Below are 20,631 nucleotides of genomic sequence, written 5' to 3'. Positions count from 1 at the left end.
CTCTGGAGAGGCATACTGCTTTCTGGAAGAGCCATTGGAGCTCAGTAACTAAATACCTATAAACCATAATGAGGGAGTTGAAAGCTCTGATGAGGTCGATTTCTATTAAAAGGAAGAATCTCCACCCTTTTCTGACATAGGGATATTGGATAATCTCCTAAACTTTGAGGGAGGTACTTGTTCTATGATTTCTTTGTGACTTTCCTTGGCGGAAGACACCTTAAGTAAGTGTTCTCCCCAGCTGACTTGTTGGACAGAAGCTGAGTGAAAATTGGATACAATACTTTGAATTCACAGCCCCATCTGAATACCTCTTCTGTTCAATTAACGTTTGTTCTTGGACCCAAAAAAGGAAAAGTAGCAGAATTCAGGGAAATAAGAGAGATTAGGAGAGGAAGGGATCCAAGTTTCACTGGGACTGAGAAACAGCCTCTAGGAGTGCTGGAACCCTACTAGTGTCCACACAGCTCTTTTTAGCTGAATAATGGCCTTTACTCATGATGTAAAGTTTTGTTCATGAAAAAGTCAATGAAAGAAATGACAGGTCTCGATTCCTATGTTTCCTGTGGAAGCTAAGGCCAGCTCTATTGCTGAACAGCAGCACTTTTCTAATATTGAATGACAAATATAGAACCCAAATATCCCTGTATCAGGGATTGTCAGGGAAATGTAAGTAATCAATTAAGAGCTAAAAAGAGTATTCATGGTAACTTGATAAAAATCATTAACGAATAGAGCTATGCCTTGATGGGCTTCAGTCTTGACTCTCCTTTACCACTCCCAATTCTCTCTTATTTTATCAGCCTCTGAACCTGTTATTCCACTTATTTTATCTCTTATTTACCTCCCCCTTCTTACCATCACTTTCAAATGAGATTAAATTTTGTAACACTTTGATTCAGAGAGAGGGCTTTACTTGGCTTGTTTGGGTTTACAGGACCGCTGGTGGACCGCTAGTCTGTCTGGCAGGAAGGTACGCCCACAGTTATCACATGGAACCAACTGGCTCTGGGCACTTGTCCAGTCAGTTTCATTTATACCATCGAGGTCATAGTAGCCTTTGGCTGAAAAATAAAAAAAGGGGAGAAAACAGGATTAGTTTTCATTCTGGAGAATCATATTCAACACTTTATGGAAAATATTTTCAGGAAATACCTGTTGACTGGGTCTTTTTAACCAAATCATATTGCTTCTGCAAAATGTCCCAAAGGCTGAGTAAAGTTGTGGAACAGAGCAATTACTCAACTGCCTTAAAGGGGGAACCTATTTCTCTCTCTTTCTTTCCCTTTTCTCTCACCTCTCTTTCTCACTCTTTTTCTCTTTTTACACACACACACACACACACACACACACACACACACATACACACACACCACCACCACCACCACCACCACCACCATCATCATAATCATGGAAATACTGTTTTATTCCTACTTTCAGGAGATACTTACTAAGCTCTTATGAACTTACCAAAGGAAAGGAACATAGTTCCTCATCAGATTATTCCCCTATTATATTACTATTATATTACTTAACATTTTGAGGAAACCAGCATTTCCAACTGAGAGTTAGTTTCAAACTGGTTTTCACTCTAAAATCATAGTCCCTTTTACCTTGAAAGTGAGTTTTCCTAAAAATTAATGTGGAAGCATTCTAAGCAGAATAGTTAAGCTATTAAAATAGAAGCTTTCCTTAAATGCACATCAACACATAGTATCTAAATTATATAATCTTCATTGGTAAAAAATATAAAAAAGTTTTATTTTAGAGAAACAGCATAGGATCTGCCTCAGCAAAAGAACCTTAAAAAAGAGAAATCTGGAATGGTAAACAAATGGCATGATTTTAAACAAATTTTTAATGTGGAACATATATCTATCTATCTATCTATCTACATATATGTATGTATATATGCACACATATATCATATAGTTTTTTTGTCTCATATACATCATATGTTTCTTTATTATGGCTTCAGATAATTCAAAAATAAATCATATGTAATAATTCATGTGAATATATAACAAGCTTTTGATTTCTTAATATCTCTGTTCCCAATAAGCAAATAACTTTCAGCACAACACAGGTTTTCTCTTATCGCCTTTGCTATAAGCAGAAAATGAATATGTTTTCTGAGTACTTTGAAAAGCCTCTTGGAAAAAAAATGAGTTTAACTTTCTTTTTGCTCAGATCAGTTTTATGCTAAACACAGAGCATCCTGTAACAGCACAATCAGTTCTGTCCAGTGAAACTATGCAGAAGCATCACTGAATAGGTTTTACATAATTTTGGAAAAGGCTTTGAATAGATTTAATAGACTAGGACTATGTGTGTGATTGGGGCTGGATGAGGAAATTACATCAACTTTAAGACTAAAGTCAAAGTGGTGGGAGTTTATAGTGTGAAGATTCTTTGATTAAAAAGAGATGTCTATAGTCAGGTGAAAAAATACTCTAAATCACTGTTGATTAGAGAAATGCAAATGAAAAAAACTCTGAGGTACCACCCTCACATTTCTTAGATTGTTTAAGATGACAGGAAAATATAATAAATATGTTGGAGGGGATGTGGTAAATCTGGGACACTAATGCATTATTGATAGAGTTGTAAAATGGTCTAACCATTCTGAAGAGAAATTTGGAACTATGCCCAAAGAGCTATAAAACTGTGCATACCCTTTTGATACAGCAATGCCACTCTTGGGTCTGTATCCCAAAGAAATCATAAAAGAGGGAAAAGGACCCACTTGTACAAAAATGTTTGTAATAGCTCTTTTTGTGGTGGCAAAGAGTTGGAAAATGAGTAGATGCCCATTAATTGGAGAATGGCTGAATAAATCATGGTACACAAAAGTAATAGAATATTATTATTCTATAAAAATGATGAACAGGCTGATTGTAAAAAGGCCTGGAAAGATTTACATGAACTAATGCTAAATGAAACAAGCAGAACTAAAAAAAAAATGTACACGGAAATAGCAAGATTGATTGTATGGTGATCAACTATGACAGACTTGGTTCTTTTCTCAGAACTTATTTTGTTAAGGCTACATATGTGTGACAACAGTTATTGATAGATATTCAGAATTTAGTCTAAAGAGAAATGAAGGAGAAAACACAGATGTATTAATAATAGATATTCTAAGACTAGTTGTTCCAACTGTATCAAATTAATATAATCCTGTCCAACCAGCATGCAAATGCTTTCACAGTAATACAGACTGGGTAAATTATTTCCATCCCAGTTCCCATAAACATGAAAGTTTTGCTCATGCGGAGAAGGAGATATAATGTTAAGCAGAGAGAAAGAAACAAGACTTAGGAAATTAGGCTACTAAGTGTAATGGTGGATCAGTAGTCTAAACAGTTTCCATGTGTACTATTATTGGCTTTTGCTCTTTTTAGCTCCTTTTATACACATACACCTGGACAACTACATGGCGCAGTGGACAGAACACTGGGCTTGGAATCAGGAAGTCTCATCTTGAATTCAAATCTGTCCTCAGACACTTACTAGATGTGGGACTCAAGGCAAATCACTTAATCCTGTTTGCCTCAGTTGCCCATCTGTAAAATGACACAGGGGAGGATATGGCAAACAATTCCAACTATCTTTGCCAAGGAAATCCCAAAAAGGGGTCATAGTCAGATGTGACTGAAAAGACTCAACAATGTGTATGTATATATACAATATACACACACACACACATATATGTGTGTGTGTGTGTGTGTGTGTGTGTGTGTATGTATATGTATATGTTTGTCCTCTAAGAAAGGACTATTACATAATTCTTTCTGGAAATGTCTATAATCCTATCATGACAGCCAATACTCAGTTCCACAGAGGATACAAAATTCTCTGCACCATTCCTGGAAGGAGTTTGAGGAATTAGTCTAGTCCCTGCATCAAACTAAAAGTCAGACAATGATATCATTACAGAAGTGTTATGAGACAATTCTGTACTTATACTAGAGAAATATGTTCTTAACTATCGTAAATAAATGCGAGTCTCTTGGTGAGCACTAAGGTATATCTTCATGTTTGAAGATTGCCATATAGTACCATAATAAAAAATATTTGTATAATACTTCAAGGTTTGTAAAGTATTATTATTCTCATAATAATATTATTGGGGACATAGAAAAAGTTTTTTTTTTCCATTTTTTCAGATGAGGAACTCTAGGTTAGAGAGGTTGCATAGTTAGGGTCTGAGTTAAAGATGATTGATATTTTAGATGCCACTTCTAAATGCTGTATGAAAGATGATTCTTAATTAAGGTCATGTAGATTAGATGATAGATATCCTGCTTCTCATTTTAGCCTTGAGGAAAAATATGTCTATTTTTTTTTTAAGACAAACTTTTTCTGAAATTGCAATTTGACAGTTTTTCCATTTAGCAGCATCCAAGATTTAAAATATATTTTTTTAGATTTTAGAATTATGTACAAATAAAAGGAACATATGAATAAATAGCATTCTCACATTTTAGGAAAGATAGAAAGAACTCTGTTTTCCATATAATTTCATTCTTGTTTTCTCTAGTAGCTTACCTGCGATGTTTCTGACTTCTGGCTTTTTGGGTTCAGGTCTCCGAAACTCTTTAGGCAACAAATTGTTTTCGTTATGCCATTTTTTCAGACACTGTGGCTCATGGATACTGATGGACATAGTTCCATATTCACGACCACAAATGTAGCAAATAATTGTTGGTGGTCGTCTTATCACTAAGGGCTGCAAGAATAGAAACTTGTTATAATTGCAATTCAGGTTTTGAAATACATTTACTTGTTGTAATTTTTTTTTTTAATGTTTTGCCTTACCGTGGCCAAGTAGATTATTTAGCACTTTTCTTTAAGCTATTCTAAGTGCTAACCTAACAGAATATAAGTTCTGTGATCTCAGTTGGATTTCTCAGATAAAATATTCAGACTGTGAAATTTCAAGTCACATTGAATTGAATTGAGTGATGAAAAAACACTGCTTCAAAAGGATGTTTTCATTTATGGCAGTGACCAATTTAGTTTGAAGCACCCTGCTTCGGACAAAAACAATTTGATTAAAAAACTGAATAGTTGTGAATACATTCAGTTAAATTCACTTGAGTAAATATTTGTTAAATGCAAGACAAAAATTCCACAGTGTGAAAGGGCATGGATTGATTGTGACTGCATAGTTTAAAATTTTTTTTTTCCCAATTACATTTAAAGACAATTTTTGACATTCATTCTTTTTAAATTTTGAGTTCCAAATTTTCCTTTTTATCTTTCTTACTTCCCTTCTTCATAAGATAATAAACAATGTGATATAGGTTATATATGTGCAATCATGCGAAACGTATTTCTATATTAGTCATGTTGCAAAAGAAGTAGACCAAAAAGAAAAAAATAAAGTGAAAAAATGGTATGCTTTGATATGCATTCAAATTCAATCAGTTCTTTCTATGTATGTGAATAGCATTTTCCATCATAAATCCTTTGGAATTGTCTTGGGTCATTGTATTACTGAGAATAGCTAAATCATTCACAGTTGATTATTGTATAATATTGCTGTTACTCTGTATACTGTTCTCCTGGTTCTGCTCACTTCACTTTGCATTAATTCATGTAAATCTTTTAACACTAGTATTTATAGTATCATTTCATTATTATCATATACCAACTCATTTAGCTATTCTCTAATTGATGGGCATCCCCTCCCTCTCAAATTCCAATTCTTTGCTAACACAAAAAGATCAGCTATACATATTTTTGTACAAATACTTTTTCCTTTTTAAAAAAAATCTCTTTGGGATATTGAACTAGTATTGGTATTGCTGGATCAAAAGATATGCACAATTTGATTGCCTTTTGGACATAATGTCAAATTGCTCTTCAGAATGGTTGAATCAGTTCATAACTCTACCAATAGTACATTAATGTCCCAAATTTCTCTTTCAACATCTATCATTTCCTTTTGCCCTGATATAAGCCAATCTTATAGATGTGAGGTGATACCTCAGAATAGTTTCAATTTGCATTTCTCTATACAATAGTGATTTAAGACATATTTCATATGGTTTTGGTTTCTTTATCTGAAAATTGCCTGTTTATATCTTTTAACCATTTATAAATTAGGTAATGTATATTTGACTCAGTTTTCTATATATTTGAGCAATGAGGCCTTTATCAGAAACACTTGCTGTAAAAATTGTTTCCCAATTTTCTGTTTTTCTTCTAATCTTAGTTGCATTGATTTCATTTCTGTAAAATAATTTTTAATTTTATATTATCAAATTATTTATTTTACATTTCATAATGCTCTTTATTTCTTGTTTGGTCATAAATATTTAACTTCTTAATAGATTTGACAGGGAAACTATTACTTTCTCTCCTAATTTGATTATGATATCACCCTTTGTGATTGCCTGTTTTCAAAGAACACTCATATTGATGAAATCATAGATTAGAATATTGAAGTGTTATTATTCAGCGGGCACTGAACTGGGTTCATTGATTCAATGATACAAATATTAAAAAATGGCCTCATCCCTATCCTCAAAGAGTCATGATTTAATTGAGAAGAAAGAGAAAGTGTAATTAGAGTCTTATTATAGAGCCTCTGATGCTATATAATAGTGGGTGAGAAAACCTTTATCTCTATCTGTTCTTCATGGAGATTTTATGGAGAGTTTTCCATGTTTTACAGTACTCCATTGGCTGGCACTAAGCAGCTCCATCCTACTTCTCCTAAATCCATACTTTAAGCTCTGTCAGGCATCTTTTTGCCAGGTACCCATCTTTCCTCCTTTCTCCAAGAATAAGCATAAGTAGGTTTCTAATGGGAATTTGCTTCCTTCACTCTGGAACTTCCCCAGTAGTTAAGACTGTTCTCTGTGGAGTTCTCCACTATTTTTCATACTGTATCTCTTAATCCTCAATTCAAGGGAAATAATTTTTATTTATAGCTCCACAGAGCTTGTAAGACTTGTATGTAAGTGTAATGTGGTACTTTGTATCATCTCATTGGTGGTATTTATGCAACCAGCCATTCACAATAATGATACTTTTAGAACTTAACCATTTGCTTAACAAAAAGGCATCATCATAGATAATATGTAAAATCAATGCATAAATAAAAATATAATACAATATTAACAGACAGACCTGGATCATATTTTCCCATCAATGAATTCAACATTGATGGTAAAGAATGGGGTTATACAGGAACCTGTAAGGAAGCATATGTAGGAGAAAAACCCATATGCTCAGGGAAGCTCATTACTTTAGGCTGCAGGCTTTGATGCTATTTGTCCATTTAAGAACATCTGCACTGCACAAAACTTTCTCTGCTCAAGACTTGGTTATTGGCCTCTTATCACTCTTCAGCTTGACAAATCCTTTTCCTTTCTCTAGTGGAACATAATGTTTAATAGCTTTTCCAATTTATAATCACCCTTAAAGGGATGTTTACAAAATATCACTTCTTCATGAAAATATGAGTTTTTTTTAAAGACAGAGCTTATTCATACTAAGTAAATGATAGACTAGAATATCAGAAAAGGGACTGACAATTGGGGAGTATTCATGGATAGTCAAAAGATTATTAATCCTATGTAATTGGGCCAGCTGACTATAGTGGGCTTTTCATTGTTGGCAATGTCAGAAATGAGATGGCCTGTGTTTTTTGTTTGGATTCCCTAGTCATTTCATCCAAGCATTGACAGTCATAGGAATAAAATAGGAGGAAAAATAGGTAGAATAAAGTAGAGAACTGCTCATTAGAGGCCTGCCTAAATTTTTAATTGCCAATGATGGGGTTGCCTTGGACCAATTTGGGCAGATATTCTAACATGGGAGTTCTAGTTGCCTGGCTCCATAATGCAGGCAGAAATATTCTCTCCTCAATAAAGATTATGGGCAATGCTCCTCTCTAAGATTAAACTCAGAAGAAATTCCAAACATTGATAATTCTACCACAGTGGCAGTAAGTTCAAAAGGTTAATTTTTTATTTTTATAGATCCATAGGACAAAAATTTTGAATTAGCAACTCGAAGTGTGCAGAGTCCTGGGAAGAGTCCCAATACCTCTGTGAAGATTTTCCTGACAATTTTTAAAGTTAGCTTGTTTGTACCAATAAGAGGTTTAAATTTTTACTTGGCTTATTCTTGAATAGGCAAGAGTACTTTGGGGAAACAAACTTTCAGGTGCCCTTTCATGTAAGGATCCAAAAGAAATTGGTCTGGATCTCCAAGACAATGACATAGAGACATCTGGAGAACTTTGGGTATGCCTCTCAAAAGATCATGTAAAAAATTTATTCAGTTGCTGGTTGAATGATTTTATGCTGAGAAAATCATGGAAGAGTTTTTTTCCCCTCAGGACAGTTTGATTTCTCACTCATATAGTGAGGGAGCAACTTTCAGTTGATGACAGTTCTCTAATCCTTGTGAAGATAGACTTTCCTGGCCAGAGAATTTTGAAGTGATCAAGCATTCCCTCTGAGAAGGGAAGTTTCATTTTCCTTCCTTTTTTTTTTTTCTGTCTATGACCTATTAGAACTAATTGTTTGTTAAACTGTCACCAAATATTTAGAAGTATGGAAGGATATTAATTATTGAATTTGATTACAAATTGTATCATACACTTTTCCCAAGACTCTTTAGTAGAAATCACTAGGGAAAGCATGCAAAAAAAATGAAGAACTGCCTAAATTCTCTCTAATTTGGAATTGCATATTTGGCAATACTCCAGCAGCTTTTCAGAGGACAGTAAATGGGATAACTAGGGAATGAGTATAATATTAATATGTTATCCTCTAAGATCTTACCCAAATGAGACCAGTTAGTCACTGAAACCACAATCTTAGTCCCCAAGTATTTATTAAAGAATTGCTATGTGCCAGGTATTGTGCTAAGTGCTAAATATATAAATACCAACAGAAAAAAAGACATTTTCTTCCATGAAGGAGCTTTAATTCTAATGGGGAAGATAGGACATAATGGAAGCTGAAAATTGATGTGAGGAAGAATGAAGGTACCAGGTTAGGGTAGAGATGATAGAGAATATCCTGTGGAGATGAATTGGACATGCAGTCTAGAAAGGAATGAAATTATGGTTGGTTTTGACCTCTTCCTTTAAATTGAGGTATTGGAAGTAATCATCTGATTAGAGGGAGAGACTAATGGATGGAGAATGCAGTCAGTTCTGCTATAACAAGATATATGTTCTCTAAAAGAACTGTGCTATACCAACAAGGTCAATTAAAACCACAGGAATTATTTATGGTGAATATAGGACTAGAGGCACAACACTCAAAAACTTCATCAATGACATGTTAAAAAATATTGAAATCTAATAAAATGATAGCACAGTTTTATACATGTTGTATGGTTAAATACATAAACACTACTATAAATAGTGGCAAATACATAAATACTACAAGAAGTAGTGGTTGCCTCTATCACCTTCTTCTAGTGCCTAAGCCTGAGTTCTGGTTCCCACAGGACCCAGGTTGGAAATATCTACGTTCAAGTGGAACAGGCTGAAAACTCTGAGCCTCAAAGGCCAGGTAGAAGGGTGTGTGTGTGTGTGTGTGTGTGTGTGTGTGTGTGTGCGTGCGTGTGTGTATGTGTGTGTATGTGTGTATGTGGTTTGAATTAGCCGCCTTCAGCCTATAGATATTTGATGTACCAAAAGATATGCAATAAATATAACTTTTAAAAAGATCCAAAGTTCATTTGTAGAAGTGGACATCAGAAAGGTTGCAGCTTGTGAGCAATTGTGAATTGGGGCAGTTTTCTTTATTCTCATTGTTTCTCAAGAAAGAAATTGAACATAAGCCAATATCAACAGATTCAAAATTTGCATTATGTTGCAATTGTTTCCTAATGTATCAGTTGTATTGGAACAAATTTGGAATTTTCAACACAAATATTATAGCGAAATTGACTGTACTTTCGATATTAGAAGAAATCTAGGGATGAAGTGAACTTCCAGGGTGAAGAGCTTATATTTTTATGGTAAAGAAAAATCTATGGAGATGCACCCTGAGCTATAATGAAGACATGATTGACCTGGATCTCTATCTTAAAATGAAGATTCATAGAGTCATTTCCATGGTCTATCAGTCATTGTCTAAGTGGGGAAAATCTTGACCAATTTAGATGATTTTGAAAGCTATTGGATGAACTAAAGGTATATTGTGTAGAAAGTATTGTACGGATAAAACAAAGTTCATCATTCTTTGTGATTGTCTAAACAAGGCTTCTTAAACTATTTCCACTCATGACTCCTTTTCACCTGAGAAAATTTTTATATGACCTTGGTCTTGAATCTGGGCCGAGGTGTTTCTGCCAGTATTCATGCATTTGCAATGGAAATTGCACATATTGTATGTTCAGAACCAAGGCTGCAATGAAGTCATGCTATGCAACATGGGCATGTGCTGTGAAAACACCTCAAATTCATTACTAATTTGATTCTGAATAAATTTTTGGTCATTGGATTCAGAAACCTTTTATTATTGCCAATTTTTTGTGACTCCTATGTTCAGTTATGTGACCCTATATGGGGTTGCAATCCACAGTTTAAGCAGCTTTTGTCTAAAAGACAGAAAAATAGTTTGGAACTCAAAATACTTGGGAGTCTATCACAGGAGGCTTCCAGCCAACCCTCTAAGAAGGAATTGCTTAGGAGATTTAGGGCAAGGTGAAAATCTGTTACCACATTTGATTTTAGCTGGAGGAGGATATCTTGTGAGTTTCAAATAGTCCAGAGAGTTTTGGAATTTAAAGTTCCTATTGGTGTCCTAAATAATGAATGTCAGTGTCTCCATCCACATGAGACGACTTTATAAAATGAGAAGATTCATTTCTAAAAAACTCTCTAAAGAATCCAGGAGAAAAGTTGTAGCGTCCCTAAGGGAAATATCTTGAAGACTTCAGCAAAAGGAATTCCAGGATCAGATACATATGTGTTCTAAGTTGGAGCCCACTTTCCCCTGAAGTAATTAATTACTAGTAGAAGAATGCATCACAGACTTTTGGGGGGACATTTTACATATACTGTACAAATTGTGCTCTCCTAATAAATACCTATTTTAAAAAGCTATTTAGGTCTGGCAGGCTAAATGATGTCATCTGATAATCAGGGAAGAGGATACACTAATGAGTGATTATGAGGTAAAGTGATACGTAAAAAGGAAAGCTTGCCTGTTCTTATGGATTGATTTAGAGTCATGAGCAGAGGAATGGACAGCATTGCAATGGATAATGATGGAATGTTACATCTCTTGAAAAGTGGCAGATTTTAGTTTGTACCATAAGATGGCAGGAATATAAGAGAAAGAGACTTCAGACAAAGAGTATTTTGCTAACCATAGAATGTGGGAGGAAATAAGGGTGAAGATTTAGGGAGCAGGCAGAGGAGAATAGGGATTAGAGATGGACATAGCTATTTTAGGTATGGCATCAATGTTTTATATTAGTGAGTTTGTTACATATATATGCATAAAAACCATTTAAAACCAAGGAGCATGGAAGTACAGAGCCAAGGTTTTATGAATTAAGTAAAACTTTGGGATATGTTAAAATTTAACATAAGAAAATGTTTAATAAACTAATCCGTAGAAGTTAATAAACAGATTAAATTTCATTCTCTTTCAGTAGAAGAAAGTTGGCAAAAGAGTTCCCAGAGATTAAAAAAAGCTAAGTTTTCTTTTCTTTTTTACTATAAAAGGCAATAGACAATTCAACACCAAGAATAAATATATAGAATCTGTCTCTCAAATCATTTATATTTGTGGTTTCTTTGAAGGTAAACAAAGAACACAATATAAGCAAAGGTTATCTGGGGGATTTGAATCAGCTTGAATAATTTAGATAATAAAGACCTGTGTAACACCAACAAAAAAAAATGGGCTAGAGAAAGGTAGAATAATTTCATCTAAATTATCTGGCTAATTGCTATTCTGTCAAGCTGACCTTGCTTGGAATTCCAAATTCCAGGTGATATCTGGAATAGAGACTTTTACAATAGACATGTGCAGCCTATTCCTGAATCAGATTAAAATGTAATTGGGAAATGTCTTATGAAATAAATAAAAATATACACTAAAACATAGCTAATATTGCATTTTAAAACTAAGCTGCAAGGATCTTTACATACAGATTAGTGACCCCCATTTCTTTTTTGAGATAGATACTACTGGGAGGATTCTGGGAGGACTGTGGAGGAGGTTAGAAAATTTCAAGTTCTCCAGATTTCCCTCAATAACAGAACAAAATTTGCCTCAGGGTGAACATAGACTATTGGAAAATAAAGAAGATTTGGGGCAGAACAGGGGTCCTCCTAGGACAATAGAAGAAAGACCTCAGGATGGGATTAACCAGTGTGAAGTGTAAATACCTCCAGGCTAGCTCCACGGAAACAGCTTGAGGGGACCCCTAGGACTAGCTGGTTTTGGTTGGAGCCTCAGCAGGAACCACCGAAATTTTCATCTCCCAGACAACGTGAGGAGTCAGGGGTCTGTGGACACCTCTGGTGGGTAGAAACATCAGGCCCAGTTGTGGTGCAGAGTTGCGGCCCTGGGCGAGAAGGAACCAGCACACCCAGTGAGTGCAGAAGCAGTGGGGCAGGGACAGTGCTGGTTGTGGAGGGTGGAGCTTTTAGTTTGGGGTTCCAGGACAGAGGGGAGAGCTGAAGTGAAGCTAGAGGCATCATCCCTCCCGACCCAGGATTAGAGGTACTTACACTAATGGTTCTTATTTTTTAAAAAATTAAAAAAATTTAAAAATTTAAAAATTTAAAAAATTAATAACAGGTAAAGAAGAACCCACCCAACCATAGAAACTTACAATGGGAACAGAGGAGACCGGGGCTCATCTTCAGAGTGAAGTAAAAAAAGCCTCTTCTACCCCAAAGAGTAACGTTAAATGGCTACCTGCCCAGAAAGAATTTATAGAAGAATTCAGAAGACTTTAAAAATCAAGTGAGAGAGATTGAGGAAAAAATAAAAAATAAAAACCATCCGAGAAAAACAGGAAGATTATGGGGGGAAAAAAAGTTAGTCAACTGGAAAAGGAGATACAGAGTCTTAAAGAGATTGATATTACTGCTGTACAAGGTCAATTACAGAGGCAACAATTAACAGTGTATAACCTCTGCTCACCCAAGCAGAATCACCATAGCTTTTGACTTTTTGATATGCTTACATGTCAAAGCAGGCCAAGTCAAATGGAGAGCAAAATTAATTGTCACATATTGTAGGAAAAAATTGAATGGGAAAAAAATCCCTACTTAATTATTTCAATACAGAAACCAAATTGGAAAACTATCCACTCTCCCACCTTCCTTTCCCCCTGCAGATTTAGGTCTTCCAAAAATGAATTTGAAAAAAAATTAAAAATTTAAAAAATTAATAACAGGTAAAGAAGAACCCACCCAACCATAGAAACTTACAATGGGAACAGAGGAGACCGGGGCTCATCTTCAGAGTGAAGTAAAAAAAGCCTCTTCTACCCCAAAGAGTAACGTTAAATGGCTACCTGCCCAGAAAGAATTTATAGAAGAATTCAGAAGACTTTAAAAATCAAGTGAGAGAGATTGAGGAAAAAATAAAAAATAAAAACCATCCGAGAAAAACAGGAAGATTATGGGGGGAAAAAAAGTTAGTCAACTGGAAAAGGAGATACAGAGTCTTAAAGAGATTGATATTACTGCTGTACAAGGTCAATTACAGAGGCAACAATTAACAGTGTATAACCTCTGCTCACCCAAGCAGAATCACCATAGCTTTTGACTTTTTGATATGCTTACATGTCAAAGCAGGCCAAGTCAAATGGAGAGCAAAATTAATTGTCACATATTGTAGGAAAAAATTGAATGGGAAAAAAATCCCTACTTAATTATTTCAATACAGAAACCAAATTGGAAAACTATCCACTCTCCCACCTTCCTTTCCCCCTGCAGATTTAGGTCTTCCAAAAATGAATTTGAAAAAAAATTAAAAATCCAGTGATAAAAATTGTGAAAACAGGAGTGGGGTAAAAGGAAAAGAATTGTAAAACTAAGACCCAAAGAGAGAAAATGTTAAAAGTTTTTATTCTTTAAAAATTATTTTTTGTAACAATAATCTTACAATTTTTTACGTGTTAATTTGCTTGCAAGATTATTTAGGTATAGAAAAGTCCCTTAAAATGAAGAAGCAACTTTCTTTTTGGAGAATAAAAATAACATTTATGCCATATTGTAAAAGATGCTTTGTTAGAAAAAGTTAAAAAAAGAGAATAAGCACAGTGCCCAGAAAACTTATACAGAAAAATAAAAGTGGATGTGAAAGAAAAGTAATAACATAAAAGGCTAATGTGTTCTATGTTAAATTTTCCAAGCCTAGATCCATGCATTATATTAGTTGAACTGCAGTTGAACTTGGAACCTGTCCCATATTTTTGAGCTCTGAACACCCTAACTCCTAATTCATGCTCTAGGGAACTATATGGAATTCATTCCCAACTACTGTAGAGAACACAACCCATCCAGTCTGAACTAAGGTAAGAGCACTTTGGATTTCTCATCAACTTCACCACTGTCAGGCAGAAGGCTCAGCCATTTTTAATTTGGGGCTATTGTGACTTTGCCAGATGTCAGGGTTTTATCTCTAGCCTGTCCCTCCAGTACTTTCAAAAACACATGGATGTGTATGAACAGGGAACAAGGGAAGCCTGGGAGAGATTGAAACTCTAGCCAGAAAACCACATCAAGCCTTTTTCTTCTAATATGCAGTCTCCTGATTCTTTGGGATATATCATCACAAATAGGGCCCAAGGGAAATGAAAGTTTGGGATGTGGCAGAAGTTGATAAGAACAAGGGAATAGGTCTTTACTGTGCTTTGGCCATAGCTTGCCAAGGCATAGAAAGTACAATCCAAAGAAGGTGGAAGGGAAGGTTTTAATTTAGCTAATGTAACATTACTGCAGAGCAAAGGATTAGATTGAAATTGTCAAAATTGCAGATTTCATTTAAGAAGCTGTATGCAGCTTTTATGACAGGGATAAGAATGACTGAAAATATCATTATTCCAATATATATATATATATATATATATATATATAAACTTAATTTCCTTCATCACAGGTCCAATAGATGAAACATGATCCCCCTTAAAAAAAGAAGTCTATTACGCTCACAGTTTCTTTTTTCTTCTACTAACTACTAGGTATTGTCCTGGTTAGCCAGAATATGAAAAGAGGGACCTAAAAATTCTAGGACGAGTATATATATATATATATATATATATATATATATATATATATACATATATATACACATATACATATATATACACATACACACATATACATATATGTGTATATATGTATATATAGTTATATATACATATGTATATACATATATGTACTGCTATAAACTTGGACCCATTTTTCATATGGTTTTAATTCTTTAGCCACTGCTAATATTTATCATATATATTATCTAAACAATATTTTTCTTGCTGTTAGTTGTCCTGTTTTATACTGCTAAGAAATGCTGGAATTCACTCTCTTTTATAAGGGCTGTGCAATGTAAAACAAAGAGGACATTCAGTAATTTTCTAGCAAATTTAGTTTGTACTGAATTATCCAGTTTGACTATCTCTGCTACCCCCAAAACACTCATTGTTAACTCCCCATATTTTGGGTTGAATAAACTAAAGCACTGTATAGTAACACTAATAATAACTGACATTTACATAGATTTTTAAATTTTGCAAAACATTAGAATATGTTGTTTGAGATACAAAATCACCCTGGGAAATAGGTGCCATTATTATCTTTCTTTGTATACAGATGAGGCAACTGAAGCTGAAAAAACATTAAATGATCTGCTAACAGTCACATAGTTAATGTTGTCTTCCTGACTTCAAGTCTAGAACTCTATCCACTTTACTTCACTGTCTGCTAAAAATCACTATGGAAACAAGCCATTGCTTAAACACCAAAGATAGTTCAATGGTGAGGCCCCAGGGAATATCACTCTTATTCTACCAACAAGCCTCAGAACTTGCTTTGATGACATTTCTTTTCTTCTTCTTCTTTTTTTTTTACTTAATAGTATTTTTTTCCAATTACACATAAAAATAGTTTTCAACATTCATCTTTGTAAGTTTTTGAAGTTTCAAATTTTTTTCCCTCTCTCCCTTGCCTCCTCCCCCTTCTCCAAGAGAGCAAGAAATATGATATAGGTTATACATGTATAGTCATGGTAAATATAGTGTGAAAAAAGACTCAGATCAAAAGGGAAAAGCCACGAGAAAGAAAAAAAAAACAATCTGCATTCAGAATCCATAGTTCTTTCTCTGGATATGGTCAGCATTTTCCATCATGAGTCTCTTGGAATTAGATTTCTTAAGGATATTTTGTGCCACCATTTCCCTTAACTTCCTGGGCTCCCTACCACCCAAGAGATGGTACAGTAACAATAGCTCTTAAGTCATTATTCCCTGAAAATAGCATATAACCTTTCTATGCAGAATTTTTAATTTTAATATATACTACAAAGAATTACATGCTACCTGGTAGAAGAGGCATTTAACAAATTAAAGAAAATTTTAAAAATATAATATAGGCTTATAAAACTTATGCCTCTAAAGAGAAGCATGGTAACAATGTACATCACCTTTTTGTCTCAAGTGCATGTTTGTACTTGTGCACATCACTTCTGAATCTAATTATTAAATAAATGGTGAGCCAGAATTATGAAAAATCAAGCTCCATAATGGAATTGGCCTTACCAGCACTGAAAAATGCTTGTCCCAAACATAATTTTCTTGGGTGGAATACATGTGGGGAATAGATGACAGCAGTATATTTAAGCAGCTTCCACATGAGGAGTAAGTAAGGCAGCCACAACAAGGAGGGCATGGGAAAAGCACATCTTCAGACAATGAACTACAGCTGTGTCCTATTGCAAAAGAGCAATGGGAGTCCAGTCTGGGATATATAGCTTTCAGTCATGTTGTGATGTCAGGGGAGCTTCAGGATGATTTTGAGGCTAGGAAGAAATTACCAAAGAGTAAGAGAATGGTAAATAACTTCTTGTAGCCAAGGACCCAAAGAAAGCTCCTTCATGTGTAGATGTTTAGTGAGAAGACTGAATCACTGATATCAGCCTTCTCAGATATACCCCCACACAACCAAGTAGCAATCATTCTTTTGTAAACAACTTAACTTCCAGATAAGAAATATGCTGATATCATAATGCTTATATGTTTATACATGTATTGTACACTCATAGCTTAGGTAAAGTAGGCCCATCTATTGTCATTTGAAGGTTACCACAAAATTCTATCTTCCCTAAAATAATAGTATTAGTCAGTTTGTAATTTGTACTTCCTACCCTACTTCTCTATATCACCCTATCCCCCTCCCCCCAAGCTCAGCTATTCCTGGTTATGGCTTATAATTTTTTAACATTATGTATACATGTATATCCATGTAACATATATGCATACAGTTTTAAAAAGTTTTTATTTGGAATATTCTCCTGCCTTAGCTTAAATCTCAACTAAAATCCCAACTTTTACAGGAAGTCTTTCCCAATCCCTCATAATTCCAGTGCATTCCTACTGTTAATTATTTCCAATTTATTCTGTATGTAACTTGTTTTGTCCATTTTTTTAATGTTTTCTTTCCCTTTGGATTGTAAACTCCTGCAAGGAAGGGATTATTTTTTGACTTTTCTGTATCCCTATATTGCCTAGAGGGCATATAGGCATTGTTTAATAAATGTTTACTGATTAATTTAGGCTATTTGTGGGAAGCCTTTATTTAGAGTTTTCCTCAACATCCTTTCTCCTTTCTCTTTTCTCAGATTTAAAATTCCCACCATTCCTGAGGTAAAGAAAAAGTTGATAATGAATATTAAACTAGTAAACAGAGTAAGGCCCTTTCCTTCCCATTACAATAGTATAATGGAGATGATCAATCAGATTAAATAATTTTTACTTTAGAAGGCATAAAAGAGACTTTAGCCTTTATGGAATAAGATAATTCAAAACAAAATTTCAATGAAAGGCTCTATAGAAATAGATTATGACTATGAAAGCTTTTTAGTAGGCCTGAGGGCAGATATATCAAAAAGGACGGTATTTAGGAAAGGTAGGGCAGGACTAAGGTAGACCCTTGTCTGAGGGAAGCTGATTAATAAGAGGACTACATTAAAAAGGGGTGGGGATTAAATCAGACAGAACAGCTTTAAAGCAAGGGATATTGAGCTGGATGAGTGATTGAAGGGATATGGGATGAAGTAGAGCAAGGAAAACAGTAGTACTCAAAATTTTTGTAACTAGAAACTTTTGTGCCTAAGACAATTCAGTAAAGGCAAGGAGGGAAGTGGTATGGTAATAATTTGGGAAGCCCATACGCCAAAGTTCAACTTATATCTCTTATTGATAGTTGGGAGGAAAGGAATAAAAATCCTAAAAGACAGTATGAACAATGAGCACCTGAAAGTAGACTTCTGGGGAAAACAATACTTATTTGTTGGCTGGCAAACGCCTTAAAGAGGGTGCATCCCCCTCTATTCTTAAATGCCAGGTCATATCCTCAGGCACCGAAGAAAATCATCATAGTTGTCATACTTTTGACTGTAGCATCTGTGTATGTATTTGTCTATAAATAGTACATATATGTGCATATAAGATGGTTAAATCTGTTTTATGGCTACTTCAAGGGCTTTTAAAATTATATTTTGTTGTTTAGTTGTTTCAGCCTTATCTGACTTTCTGTGATCCCCTTGCAATGATACTGGAGTGGTTTGCTATTGCCTTCTTCAGCAAATTTTACAGATGAGAAAATTGAGGCAAATAACATTAAGTGACTTGCCCAAGGTCATGCAATTAGTGTCTGAAGTTGAATTTGAACTCAGGTCTTCCTGACTTCCCTCCTATCACAGCATCCACTATGCCATCTGCCTGCCCCAATATCAATGCTATCTAGTTTTTCTAAATAAAAAATTATTATTTTTATTTTCCTTAGGCTGAATTTAATTTTTTTTCTTTAATTCATTATTTATTTCTTTTTAGCATTCACTACAATTTTTTTTTTTTTTTGGTTTTGAATTCTCCTCCTCTTATATCCCCCAACCACTGTGACAGCAAGTAATATAATATAAATTATATTTGAAATAATGTAAAAAAATTCCATATTAATCATGTTGCAATAAATAATATAAAATGAAAAAAAAAGCTTCAATTCACATTCAGGCTCTATTATTTTGTTCCCTGATAGCATTTATCATCAAAGTCCTTTGGAATTATTTTGGATCATTAATTGGAATTAGTTTAGTCATTCCATGGATATTCAACATGGCTATTACTGTACACACTATTCAGATTCTGTTCACTTCACTTTGCATGAGTTCATATTGTTTTCCCAGGTTTTTCTGAAACCATCCTGATTATCATAGCACAATATTATTACACCACAATCATATACAACTACTTGTTCAACCATTTGATTCCAAATTCTTTGCCACCAGAAAAGGCTGCTGTAATCTTGTTCATATAGGTCCTTTTTTTTTTTTCTTTTGATTTCTTTGGCTATAGACTTAGTAGTGGTATTGGTGGGTTAAAGAGTATTTACAATATTGCCCTCTGGGTATAGTTCCAAATTGTTCTCCAGTATGGTTGGATCAGCTCAAAATTTCACTAATAGTGCATTAGTGTCCCAATTTTTTCACATCTCCTTGCTCCCAACATTTGTCATTTTTCCTTTTCTGTGATATTAGTCAATGTGATACATATGAAGTGTATCTCAGAATTGTTTTAATTTGCATAATCAATAGTGATTCAGAGCTTTTTTAACATAACTTTTATTTTTCTTCTGAAAATAGCCTGTTTCAGATCCTCTGATCACATATCACTTGAATAATGATTTGTATTTTTACAAATTTGACTCAGTTCCCTCAATATTTGAGAAATGATGCAAATTTTCCCTCAATTTCCTGTTTTCTAATTTTGGCTGCATTGTTTTTGTTAGTGCAAACCTTTTTTTAACTTAATCAAAACTGTCCGTTTTACTTCCTGTGATTTTCTTTATTGTTTCCTCAATAAATTTTCCCCTTAATCCATAGATAAAATTGTCCATGCTCCCCCAATTTGCTGATATCACCTTTTATGTCTAACTTATGTACTCATTTGTAATGTTTTCTTGGTATATCCTATAAGATATGTTGATCAGTACCTAATATTTTCCAAACTTTCCAGTTTGCCCAGCAATTTTTGTCAAATAGTGTGTTCTTGTCCCCAAAGGATCTGTTCTTTAGGTTTCTTAAACATTAGAATACTTGGTAATTTACTGAGTGTTATATACCTAATTTACTGAGTGTTATATACCTACTTGATACTCCACTCTTCTTAGCCAGTACCAGAATTTTTTTTTAAAGATCACTGTTTTTTAATACATTTTGAGATTAGATATTGCTAGGCCATATACTTTCAATTTTTTTTCTCATTAATTCCTTTGATATTTTTGACCTTTTATTTGTCCACATGAATTTTGTTATAATTTTTTTTCTGGCTCTATAAAATATTTTGGTAGTCTGATAGGGAACTGAAGAAGTAAATTAACTTAGGTATATTTTTTATTACATTAGC

The 20,631-nt window shown here is 34.2% G+C and overlaps 1 protein-coding gene across 2 annotated transcripts in view; it reads right to left on the bottom strand.

The window, feature by feature from the left end:
- Nucleotides 1–892: 892 nt before the first annotated feature.
- LOC127562302 (zinc finger protein 474-like) overlaps nt 893–20,631 on the bottom strand; it is an 81,707-nt gene continuing 61,968 nt past the window's right edge. Inside the window, exons 6-7 of one of the 2 annotated variants that reach the window (XM_051997913.1) lie at nt 4,552–4,732; nt 893–1,064 (exon numbers count right to left, since the gene is read on the bottom strand). In XM_051997913.1, coding sequence (XP_051853873.1) covers nt 913–1,064; nt 4,552–4,732 — 333 coding nt within the window. In that variant the 3' untranslated portion in view covers nt 893–912. Of the gene's footprint in view, nt 1,065–4,551; nt 4,733–12,385; nt 12,565–20,631 lie in introns of those variants that run through there. The other variant, XM_051997916.1, reaches the window with a different exon arrangement.

Source organism: Antechinus flavipes, chromosome 1 (assembly GCF_016432865.1).
Source record: "Antechinus flavipes isolate AdamAnt ecotype Samford, QLD, Australia chromosome 1, AdamAnt_v2, whole genome shotgun sequence".
Taxonomy (NCBI): domain Eukaryota; kingdom Metazoa; phylum Chordata; class Mammalia; order Dasyuromorphia; family Dasyuridae; genus Antechinus; species Antechinus flavipes.
Note: the sequence above shows the minus strand (reverse complement) of the source record. Positions and strands in the feature narration are given on the sequence as shown.